The sequence below is a fragment of the Pygocentrus nattereri genome, chromosome 14 (genome assembly GCF_015220715.1).
Source record: "Pygocentrus nattereri isolate fPygNat1 chromosome 14, fPygNat1.pri, whole genome shotgun sequence".
In the NCBI taxonomy this organism is placed as follows: Eukaryota; Metazoa; Chordata; class Actinopteri; order Characiformes; family Serrasalmidae; genus Pygocentrus; species Pygocentrus nattereri.
In genome coordinates this window covers 23,907,985-23,921,087 of record NC_051224.1, presented here as the reverse complement: position 1 = coordinate 23,921,087, position 13,103 = coordinate 23,907,985, and the positions used below count along the sequence as shown (strand labels likewise).

Here is a 13,103-nt window from a genome sequence, read left to right as displayed (position 1 = left end):
ATGTCAAGATGGTGCGACAGTGTCTCCTTAGGGAACCGTCTGTATGTGAAATTGGAAAAGTGTGAGTTTCATAAGCCTGTGGTATCATTTCTGGGCACTGTTTTTTTACACGCTTCAATTTTACTTTAACATATAGGTCTGGATCTAGGAATGGCAAGGCAGACGCTCTCTCCCGCCAACATGATTCTGAAGAAAAACCCAGCTGTGCAGACCTCATAATATCTCTCTTGTGTGTTGTTGCTCTGCTCGCTTGGGATTGTATGGAAGAAATGAAAGTTTAAAACAATGATCCAGCACTCCTAACATGTCCGGCTGACAAAGTCAATGTTCCTGTTAACATTCGCAATAATAGCAATAATAACACTGTGGTTATTCTAAAATAATGAGACTCAGGCTGTTGAAAAAGAGAAATCATTGAGTGTCTTTACATTCAAGCACCAAATGAGCACAAATGCACTTTAGATATCCCTTTTCCACCTCTCTCGCATTCCTTCCCTTCATGCTCTCGACCAAATTCTAACTAAATCAGGTCTAACAATTGCTCCAAACCACATAAGCTTAAAATTAACCACTCACTACAGATCAATTGAGAATAAACTCTCACATGTAATGGATAATGCATGTAAACATATATAGTTACATTGAACTCTGTATCGATGTTAATCAATGTCAGTAATCAAATTTGTAACCTGGAATGTACGAGGAGCTGGTTCACAGGCTAAGAGAACAAAATCCAATAATCACCTAATTAAACTGCAAGCTGATGTATGCCTCTTGCAAGACTCACCTTACTCCAACAGACCATGACAAATTAAAATGGCCTCAATCCAAATCAAATATTTTCATCGACATATAACTCAAAACAAAGAGGAGCTTCTATATTATTCAAGAGAATATCGTTCTTTAACTTATTTCCAAATTAAAATCTGTCCCTTCTCACCTGCACCTCGTTTACCTTCCTATATAAGGATCTTCTGTATACTGGCTCACTGTGAAGTATTGCCAGTTTTGTCTGCATACCAAACCTTGTTTCATCTTGACTGCTGATACTGGATTACCTATAACCTTTTCTGAACTCTTGGACCCTGCTTTTTGATCTTCCCTTGGTACTTCTTCTGTGTTGTGATCATTTCTGTTTTTTTTTACTTTTGGACAGTTTCTGGCTCTGATGTTGGTTTTTGTGTGGTTTGAGTAAACGGGTATCATGGATTCCAATCAGTCTGGAGAATCTTCCTTACAGAAACACATTTTCTTAGACAAAGCGAGTGAAGTTTCAGAAGAGCTTTTTGTCATCATTCCGGTGTTCTTCCCTGTTATTACCTAAAATATGTTTTAGAAAACCTGAGCAATGTGACCACTGTCTTCCCTACGAACACAGCTGTGTTAGGTAGATAACAGCTTACAAAAATGCATAGGGATTTCAATGACATTTATAAATCATTACAAATGATAGTTATAACTACTATAATTCTAATTATAAATACATTAATATATGCATAACAAATAAAACTTATATAAAAAAGTATATAAGTAAAATATAACTTATAAATTACAAATAAGAGAAATATTCCAGCAGGGCTAGCTGGCATGCCCAGTAAGAGTAATTAGATTTACAGGCAGTAAGACTTATTACAAGGCAGTGAATGGCTGGCAGCCTCATATAATACCTTAATGATGTCCACTAGCCAGTGGGAGAACAGCTACTTAGAAAGCGGCAAACCCCATCTCGACTCATACAAACAACTGATGCATTAAAAAACTTAAACTGCAAATTGTTTACTGTTCACTGAATTGATTAAAGTAGTCAGTGCAGCAGCAGTATTGCATGTTTATGAACTGAAAATGAGTTTTTCCTTACCTGAGCAGACAACACCAGCATCTTCACCATGACTGCAGTTATGCATGTAAAATCCATCATGAGAGCAATTAGAGAGAGAGCTTTCATTTCCAGAACAAGCAATATTATCCAGAAGTATTGGATCACTTCCGTGACCAAAGTGGGCACTGTGAGTGGCGCTGACTGCTCTGCCACATTTCATCTCTCTGCACACCACCTCCGCATCATTGATGTCCCAGTTATTATCACACACTGTTCCCCATTGGCTGTTATAAGAGATCTCCACTCTACCAGAACACTGGTCGCTTCCATTAACAAGTCTTAAGCCTGTCACAATGAAAAAAATGATGAACAGTATCATTAAACAAAGGAATTGCCACATTTCTATTAATGAAAAAATAGACCGAAACCTATTTTTCCTTCCATTTCCTTCATTTTTATTATTAGCAAAACAGATACGTGGGAAACAGAGCTTTAAGCAAATGCTCTTTTATTGAACAAGGTACCAGTAGAGAAACAGTGAAACCTGAACGGTGAGGATAGCAGGCAGGTCACTTGCCACATAACTGCCACATAACTCTGCATGACAGTAGACACCAACACTGCACCGACTACCCCACAGCCCAGCACAGAATAACACAAACGCATCTCTGTATGTCTTTAACTAATAAGCACAACTACTTACACAATTGAGTCTTTCACTTATTGCACTGTAACACAAGCCTTGTGGTTCCACATCACCATGCCTCCCATGGCTCCCATGGACGCTACATTATTATTATTATAGTAATTAGGGGTGCAGAAAAAAAAACATTCTTAGATGCATCGCAATGCGGGCGTGAGCGATTCTGAATCGATTCATATGTCAAAAAATCTATTCTATAAATATTTAATTTATGAAGTAATGTTGATGGAAGGTAAAAGGCGGAACATGGAAGTGTGGAAGTGCACCACCCAGGCAGTCTGTGGTGGCAGATAACAAAAACACAGATGGATGAGTGAGAAATCCGACTAGCTCCCTCTGCATTAAAGCCAGGTTAGATCAGGAGTCACAACCCAAATGTTTAGAAGAGACATTTTGTCCTTTCAACAAAGTCAAACCATCTTGAGAGCCACAACATGTAATGCCCAATATGTCTCAGTGTGTGTTAATGTCCTAGTATAGGCTAAAAAATATAAACGAGAGCGCAGATTTACTTTGCTCTGCTTTAAGCTTTAGCTACAGCCGCTTTCCTCCCTTCTCTTCCAGAAAACTTTTACTCACAACTGGAACAGTTTCTTGTAAAATGCCTCTCAATGTTTGATTAATTAATGAGGCTGAAATCACTTCTTAATGAGACCAAATCTGAAGTTATAAAATCACTAAAGAAGACGGGCAGGATGGCTGTAATGTGCTGTGAGCTCTCTTAGGATGAAGCGACCTTGGACATTGACAGGTGCAGCAAAGCCATGAATGGGATGCACCAGTACCTACAGAGAAGTATGCAGAATGGCAACAGTGTACCAAATCTCTCAAAGAGGGTTGAAAATTCCTAGGCTCTACACAACACTACCAGTCTCTGCAACTCAGAAGGAAGAAAGTGCATCTTCTGTGATGCATCAAACAAAGCTATTGGAGCTGCTGTGTATCTTAAAGTCACTGATACTGAGGGAAAAAACCATGTGGGATTCATCTTTGGCAAAGCCAAGCTAGCTCCCAAACCTGAACTAACTATACCAAGACTTGAAATTTGTGTGGCTGTGCTTGCAGTGGAGATTGCGGAAATCATCCAGGTGCCCACGCCATAAGAGCACTTTCTCCAAGCCAGCTTGCACTTTCTTCATGGTTCACTGGTCCTGCTTTTCTTAGTGAAGTACGACAGAGTACATTAGACCAGGCTACTTTCCCTCTTGTTGATCCCACATCAGACACAGAGATATGTCTGGCAGTCACAGTAAAGGCTACACGAATGTCAGACAGTCAGCTTCACAGTCCTTCACAGAAAGCAGCCAAGATCAGCTCCTGCCATGGCTGACGTGTGTGCAGCAAGTCCCTCCTCAAAGAGCAATTTGACCAAGCAAAAGCAAATACTAAATGCACAGTTCAAAAAGGTTTTGCAGATGAGATTGAATGCATCAGAAAGGGAAACCTTATTCGGAAACAGTCCAATTGCTAAACTCTGCCCCTTTGTTAATTCACAAGGATTAAGAGTTGGAGGAAGACTGTGCAGATCACAGTTCACACAAGACGAAATGCCCCCAGTGATAATTCCAGGCAGACACCATGTGACCAAATTGCTGATCAAACGTTACCACCAACAAGCACACCATCAAGGCCAGCATTTCACTGAGGGAGCCATAAGAACAGCTGGATTTTGGATTGGTGGTGGAAAACAAGTCATCAGTAATGTAAGGCAAGGCAATGCAAAGCACAGAAACTCCTTTCACAAATGTAGGGCTGGATATATTTGGCCCTTGGTCTATTGTTTCCAGGAGAACACGCGGATGCTATGTGAACAGAAAATGCTGGGCCATCATTTTCATATGTATGAATACACAAGCCATCCACATCGAGGTTGTTGAAACAATGGATGCATCCAGTTTCATTAATGCTCTCAGACGTTACTTTGCCATCCAAGGAGCAGCAATGCAATTAAGATCTGACTGTGGAACCAGTTTTGTTGGAGCCTGCACGGAACTCCAAATCACAGCTAAGGGTTGGAATAACAAGGAAGTTGAGAGCTATCTGACAGATCAGGGATGCTTGTGGATCTTTAACCCTCCACATTCTTCACATATGGGTGGCAGCTGGGAATGAATGATCGGTAGAGCACGTCACATTCTTTTCTGGTGACTTTCATTGCTGAGATCACTGCTATAGTTAAATCTAGACCACTCTCCTCAGTGTCTACAGATCCTGATCAGCCATTCATTCTCACTCCAGCCATGCTCCTTACCCAAAAGGATGGCACACTCCCTGTACCACCAGGCCACTTTGACAACAGTGATCTCTTCAGACGTCAGAGGCGGCAAGTGCAGAGTTTGTCTATGATGTCCTGCTGAAGGACAATCAAGCTAAGAGACATAACTGGCCAGTTGATTTGGTCATGAAATTTTTTCCCAGTGATGATAAGAAGGTGAGGAAAGTTGAAGTCAAGATCAGCAGGGGTGGCACAACAAACAAACTTTTCTTGAAGCCTGTCTCTGAAGTCGTCCTTCTGCTGTCTGAAGATATGAATAAATGACATGCATGCCACATTTGTTATGACAGTGTGGCATCGTAAAAGATGTGAGGGAGTATTCTGACTCATGCTTAGCTTGGGCTTTAGCGTCCTCTAGTGGTGCACTTCCTTTAGAGCTCTGAGTCACTGTTTAGAGCAGCACATGGGGAATCATGTAAGCATCAGTTAACATCCACTCTTTCTTGTCTTTTTTCAGGCATTATCTATAAGTAACATATTTAGTGAACATATTTGCACACTGTTTATGTTCTGTCTTTCGTGGATGTTTCATTTTAGAACAGTATTTAGTTGGTGAAGTCATGCTAGTTGGTCAAAGCTAGCTTCCCTGTTCTGGTGTTTATATGGGTCTCAACTGGAATGTAGTAGGTTGTAGCAACCTCATACCCACTTCAGTTGTAATAATCCTTGTTATATATCTGATTTATGCATTTATTTATGCACTGCTACTGATTACTGGATTTGAAAGCCACAATTGCTTTTTTCTGTTTTCCCAGTTTTACACCGCTTCAATTAAAAATGCTAAAATGTGTCTGAAGAGTGTTTAGCATGTCTGCGTAACTGTGTACGCAAACACATAGTGAAGGCAGAATACAGTGAGTAAGATTTGGCTGAGTTAAGAGAACTAATGTTTAAAGCACTAAAATGGCATTCCAGCATATTTCTCAGAGCAGCTCATTTGTAGCACAAACAGGACTGAAAGCTTTGTTGCCCTTTTGATTTCAGTATTATATGCTTTATATGTTTGCCGCTTAATGTTAATTGATTAGAGGGGTAAGTGCAGCAGCAATATGAATAATACATGGTTATGAATTGAAAAGTAGGTTTTCCTTACCTGAGCAGATAACACCAGCATCTTCACCATGACTGCAATTGTGTTTGTAAAGTCCATTATGAGAGCAATTAAAGAGAGAGTTTTCATTTCCAGAACATCCAACATTATCCAGAACTATCTGGCCACTTCCCTGACCAAAGTGGGCACTGTGAGTGGCATTGGTTGCTCTGCCACATCTCATCTCTCTGCACACCACCTCCGCATTATTGATGTCCCAGTTATGATCACACACTGTTCCCCACTGACCGTTATAATAGACCTCCACTCTACCAGAACATGTGTCATTTCCATTAACGAGTCTTAAGCCTGTTATAATTAAAGCATAATAAACAGTTTTATCAGACACGTTAGGCAGGGTTTGTTTCAAGCTGAGATGTACAACAAGCATGAAAGCCTAATTAATTTCTTTCATTGTCATTATTGGCAAGACGGAGACAAGGGAAACAGAGCTTTAAGCAAATGCTCTTTTATTGAATACGACAGCAGTGGAGAAACCACCAGCCAGCACTAACTGAATGGTGGGGGGAGCAGGCAGGTCACTTCTAACTACATAACTACATGACAGTAGACACCAACACTGCACCCACAGCACATCACATAAATGTATATCCATGTCTTTAACTAATAAGCACAACTGTTTATACAATGAACATTATTATTATTATTATTATTACTCTTCTTTATGTCTGCAGAGCTTTGGTGAGAGTTACCAGACAGACCAGTTCATTAAGTCTTTAGTCATTTTCTTGGTAATGTTATTAGCTATACGTCATAAAAGTAACAAATAAAACAACCAACATAGTGCAAATTAAGTAACAATTTAAGCACCAAAATGCAACCAAACCCCAAAAAAACTGGAGTCTGTCATGTAATACAGTCCTATATGTACCACCAGTTCAGGTTTACCCACACTTTTTAATTGTCTCCTAAAAAGTGACGATGAGCTGAGCTCAAAATTTTCTTTTTCTATTGACTATTTTTTATTTCATTTTGGTCATATTAATATAGACTATAAAGAAAATACTGTGCTGTTCAAAAAGTCTTCCTGTTATATATTTTACTGCATTACAGGCCCTTTAAACTGAAATAATTCTTTAACTTGAATCTATTCATGAACTTGAATTTCCTGTTTAAAATTTTATTTGGATAATGTAGCTCCACATGTTACAGTGTGTTTAAACTATATGTCATTATATGTACTTATGTTATCTCTTTGTTATATTTTAAATTAATCAAATATCTTAAAAGTAAAAGGAGAAAACAGATCATAAAAAAAAAGATTTCTAGGTCTTGAGAGATTAATGCAAAGTCTTAATTTGTGCTTGTGTTTAAAATGTGATTCCAATGCACTTCTCTAGTGTTTTAACACAGGGTAGCTTAGTATTAACAGAAACAGGACTGTAGGCTTTGGTGTTCTGATTTTAGCACTATATGCTTTTTATGTTTATTGACCACTTAATGTTAATTTATTAGAGTGGTCAGTGCAGCAGCAATATGAGTACTGCATGGTTATGAATTTAAAAAGTTTTTTCTTACCTGAGCAGATAACACCAGCATCTTTACCATGATTACAGCTGTGTGTGCCAAATCCCCTGTGAGAGCAACTTTTCAGGGTGCTTTCACTCCCAGAACAATCAACATTATCCAGAAGTATTGGATCACTTCCCTGACCAAAGTGGGCACTGTGAGTGGCGCTGACCGCTCTGCCACATTTCATCTCTCTGCACACCACCTCTGCGTCATTGATGTCCCAGTTATTATCACACACTGTTCCCCACTGGCCGTTATTATAGACCTCCACTCTACCAGAACATGGGTCATTTCCATTAACGAGTCTTAAGCCTGTCACAATGAAAGAATAGACATGTTTTATCAGACATGGACTTTCAAAAGGGACTGGTACGCACTTTAATACACACACACACACACACACACACACACACAAAAGTCTTAGCTCCTGCAAATCCTAATTTAACATTCAATGCACTTCTGCAGACAAGAGGCAGGCTTTGATCCAATCTGAGAAGTACAATAAGAAGTTCCAAGAAAGTGGAGATGTTGTACAGAATGTAAATAAGAATAGGATACAAATATATGCAAATCATGTAAACGATATTTTTAAAGGAAAATACTACAAACACAACATATCAAATGTTGAAATGTTGAATTGTTTATTGTATTTTGAAAAATATATTCCCGTAATGAAATGGAAGCCAACAATAAGTTCCAAAAAACTGTATTTCATCAGCTCCTCTTTTAACAACACTCTGTAAGCATTTAAGAACGGAGGAGGCACTGTTGTAGTTTTGAAAGTGAAATAAGTTCTCGTTTTTGTTTGATATAGGATTTCAGCTACTCATCACTTCAGGGTCTCCTTTGTTGTACTTTTCATTTCTTAATGCGCCAAATGTGTAGTGGTGACAAGTTTGAACTGCAGGCAGGTCAGTTTAGCACCGAGACTCTTAATACTCAGCAATGCTGCTGTAATACATGCAGAATGTTTTTTTTATTTTCTTGCTGAAATAAGCAAGACCTTCCCTGAAAAAGATGTCAGCTGGGTGGCAGCATATGTTGCCAAAGCATATATATCATTCAGCATTAATGGTGCCTTCACAGATGTACATGTCACCCATGCCATGTGCAATAATGTCCCCTGTATCATCATGAATACTGGCGTTTGAAGTGTGCACTGATCACAAGTTGAGTTGTCTTTAGCTCGGAGGACACATTGTCCATAATTCCCCAAAACAGTTTCAAATGTTGATTTTTCAGACCACAGGACACTTTTCCACTTCCCTTGGTCCATTTTAAATAAGCTTGGGCCCAGAGAAAGTGGTAGTGTTTTAGAGTTTTAACTTACATTTGTGGATGCAGCTACAAGCTGTTAAGTTATAAAAAAAAGTATAAAAAACTTTTATGTTGAGAAGCATTCTTGAATTATTGCCTGTGCAGTTAATCATAGAGTGGTGAACCCGTCCTCATCTTAACTTCTGAAAGACTCCACCTCTCTGAGATGCTCTTTTTTATAACATGTTACTGACCTGTTTACAATCAACCACCAGATGTTTTGTTTTGCATTATACAACTTTATCAGCCTTTTGTTGTCATTGACCCAACTTTTTGGAATGTGTTGTTGCCATCAATTTCAAAATGGGCAAATATTTTTCCGAAAACAATAAAGTTTCTCAGTCTAAACATTTGATATGTTGTCTTTATTCTATTTACAATGAAATGTAGGGTTGAAGTGATTTTCACATCATTGCATTTTGTTTTTATCTACATTCTGCACAGTATCCGAACTTTTTTTGGAAATGGGGTTGGTTGTACTTTATTATTACTATCATAACTACTCATAATTTCTGCAGAGAGTTTGTGATCATTACCAGAAAGGCTGGTTCATTAAGCCTTCCGTCATTTTCCCTGTGCCAGTAATCTTACTAGGTATACATTATAAAGCTAATGTATAAATCAATCAATATAGTATTATTTAAATAACTCATGCCAGAATACAACCAAACTACAAAAAAAGAAGCCTGAGGGGTCTCCTCACGGTTGGACTTGCCTGTGACACCTCCCAAAGGAGGCATCCAGGAGGCATCTTAATCAGATACCCGAACCACCTCAGCTGGCTCCTCTCGACGTGGAGAAGCAGCGGCTCTACTCTGAGTCCCTCCTGGATGAGCGAACTTCTCACCCTATCTCTAAGGGAGAGTCCAGACACCCTGTGGAGGAAACTCATTTTGGCCGATTGTATTTGTGATCTCATTCTTTCGGTCATTACCCAAAGCTCATAACCACAGGTGAAGGTGGGAACATAGATCGAACAGTAAATCGAGAGCCTTGCCTTATGGCTCAGCTCTTTCTTTAACATAACAGACCGGTAAAGAGCCCGCATCACTGCTGACCCAGCACCAATCCACCTGTCAATCTACCGCTCCCTTTTACCATCACTCGTGAACAAGACCCTGAGATACTTAAACCCCTCCACTTGAGGCAAGAGCTTATCCCCGACCCAGAGAGGGCTCTCCACCCTTTTCTATCATGGCCTCAGATTTAGAGGTACTGATTCTCATCCCGGCCGCTTCACACTCGGCTGCAAACCGATCCAGCGAAAGCTGAAGTTCACGACCTGATGTCCCTAATAGGACCACATCATCTGCAAACAGCAGCGATGTGACCTTGAGATCACCAAACCGGACACCTTCCATCCCCTGACTGTGCCTAGAAATTCTATCCATGAAAATTAAAAATAGAATCGGTGACAAAGGGCAGCCCTGATGGAGTCGAACTCTCACTAGGAACGAGTCTGACTTACTGCCGGCCATGCAAACCAAACACCTGCTTTGTTTGTACAGGGCCTGAATGGCTCGTAGCAAAGAGCCATGTACCCTGTACTCCCGAAGCACCTCCCACAGAATACCCCGGGGAACACAGTCGAATGCCTTCTCCAAATCCACAAAGTACATGTGGACTGGTTGGGCAAACTCCCATGAACCCTCCAGAATCCTGGAGAGGGCAGAGAGTTAGTCCAGTGTTCCACGACCCGGACGAACCTGCACTGCTCCTCCTGAATCCGAGGTTCGACTATAAGCCAGTCTCTCTTCTCCAGTACCCTTGCATAGACCTTATCAGGGAGGCTGAGGAGTGTAATTCCCCTGTAGTTGGAACACACCCTCTGGTCCCCCTTTTTAAAAAGAGGCACCACCACCCCAGTCTGCCAATCCAGTGGCACTGCCCCCGATGTCCAAGCAATGTTGAAAAGGCATGTCACCTAAGCCAGCCCCACAACATCCAGAGCTTTGAGGAACTCTGGACAGATCGTATCCACCCCTGGCGCCTTGCCACCAAGGAGCTTTTTAACTACCTTAGCGACTTTGGCCTCAGTAATGGACAAGCCTATTCCCATGTCCCCAGACTCTGCCTCCTCACTGGAGAATGTGTCGGTGGGATTGAGAAGGTCCTCAAAGTATTCCTTCCACCACCCAATGACATCTCCAGTCGAAGTCAACAGCTCACCATCTCCACTATTTACAGTGCTAGTGGCACACTGCTTACCCCTTCTGAGTCGCCTGACGGTTTGCCAGAATCTTTTTGGAGCAGACTTCAAGTCACTTTTCAAGGTCTCACCAAACTCCTCCCACATCCAGGTTTTTGCCTTGGCGACAACTGGAGCCGCAGATTGCTTGGCCTGTTGATACCTGCCAGCTGCCTCTGGTCTCCCACAGACCAACCATGCCTGGTAGGACTCGTTCTTCAGCTTGATGGCGTCTCTCACCTGGGATGTCCACCACCGAGTTCGAGGATTACCGCCCCGACAGGTACCAACTACCTTGCGACCACAGCTATAGTCAGCCACTTCAACAATGGAGGAGCGGAACATGGCCCATTCTGAGTCAATGTCCCTTACCTCCCCCGATATCTGGTCAAAGTTCTGACGGACGTGTGAGTTAAAGATCAATCTGACAGGTTCTTCTGCCAGACGTTCCCAGTGAACCCTCACTATACGTTTGGGCTTGCCTGGTCCGACCGGTATCTTCCCCCACCATCTGATCCAACTCACCACCAGGTGGTGATCAGTTGACAGCTCAGCTCCTCTCTTTACCCGAGTGTCCAAAACACATGGCCACAAGTCCGATGATACCACTACAAAGTCAATCATTGAACTGCGGCCTAGGCTGTCCTGGTACCATGTGCACTTATGGACATCCTTGTGTTCGAACATGGTGTTTGTGATGGAAAAACTGTGGTTTGCACAGAAGTCCAAAAACTGAACATGACTCAGGTTCAGATCAGAAAGGCCATTCCTCCCAATCACACACCTCCAGGTCTCATTGTCATTGCCCACATGAGCATTGAAGTCCCCCAGTAGGACAATAGAGTCTCCAGGAGGAGCACTTTCAAGCACCCTTCCCAAGGACTCTAAGAAGGCTGGGTACTCTGAACTGCTGTCCGGTGCGTAAGCATAGACAACAGTCAGGACCCGTTCCCCAACCCGAAGATGTAGGGAAGCTACTCTCTCATCCACCGGAGAAAACCCTAACATACAGGCACCAAGTTGAGGGGCTATGAGAAAGCCTACACCTGCCCACCACCTCTCACCATGGGCAACTCCAGAAAGAAATAAAGTCCAGCCCCTCTCAAGGAGATTGGACCCAGAGCCCAAGCTGTGTGTTGAGGTGAGCCCGACTATATCTAGCTGGTATCTCTCAACCTCATGCACCAACTCAGGCTCCTTCCCCGCCAGTGAGGTAACATTCCAAGTTCCAAAAGCCAGTTTCAGCAACCGAGGATCAGAACACCAAGGCCTACGCCTTCGGCCACTGTCCGATCCACAAAGCACCGAACCCCTACCACTGCCTCTCCTGTTGGTGGTGGGTTGATGGAATGGACTCATGTAACTCCTTCGGGCTGTTTTTTTTTATTTTCATAAGAGTATTTTTAGATCACACTTTGTCTGACCTGTCACCTAGGACCAATTTGCCTTGGGAGACCCTACCAGGAGTTTATGCTCCAGACAACATAGCTCCTAGGGTCAATCAAGCACGCAAACCCCTCCACCACGATAAAGTGGTGATCCATGGAGAGGGTCTGTCATGTAATACAGTCCTATATGTACCACCAGTTCAGGTTTACCCACACTTTTTGATTTTCTCCTAAAAAGTGACGATGAGCTGAGCTCAAAATTTTCTTTTTCTATTGACTATTACTATTTTTTATTTCATTTTGGTCATATTAATATAGCCCTATAAGTAAAAGACTATAAAGAAAATGCTGTGCTGTTCAAAAAGTCTTCCTGTTATTTATTTTACTGCATTACAGGCCCTTTAAACTGAAATAATTCTTTAACTTGAATCTATTCATGAACTTGAATTTCCTGTTTAAAATTTTATTTGGATAATGTAGCTCCACATGTTACAGTGTGTTTAATCTATATGTCATTATATGTACTTATGTTATCTCTTTGTTATATTTTAAATTATTCAAATATCTTAAAAGTAAAAGGAGAAAATAGATCATAAAAAATATTTCTAGGTCTTGAGAGATTAATGCAAAGTCTTAATTTTATGCTTGTGTTTAAAATGCCATTCCAGTGCACTTCTCTAGTGTTTTAACACAGCAAAGTTCAGTCTTAGAAGATACAGGTCTGAAAGCTTTGGTGCCCTTCTAATTTCAGCAGTATATGTTTTGCATGTTTACTGAACACAATGTTATT

General features: G+C 41.2%; 1 protein-coding gene across 7 annotated transcripts in view; it reads right to left on the bottom strand.

The window, feature by feature from the left end:
* LOC108412143 overlaps positions 1-13,103 on the bottom strand; it is a 76,459-nt gene that overhangs the window by 45,991 nt on the left and 17,365 nt on the right. For all 7 annotated transcript variants that reach the window (XM_037544561.1, XM_017684058.2, XM_037544566.1 and 4 more), the window contains exons 8-10: positions 7,427-7,732; positions 5,891-6,196; positions 1,859-2,164 (exon numbers count right to left, since the gene is read on the bottom strand). In XM_037544561.1, coding sequence (XP_037400458.1) covers positions 1,859-2,164; positions 5,891-6,196; positions 7,427-7,732 — 918 coding nt within the window. The remainder of the gene's footprint in view (positions 1-1,858; positions 2,165-5,890; positions 6,197-7,426; positions 7,733-13,103) is intronic.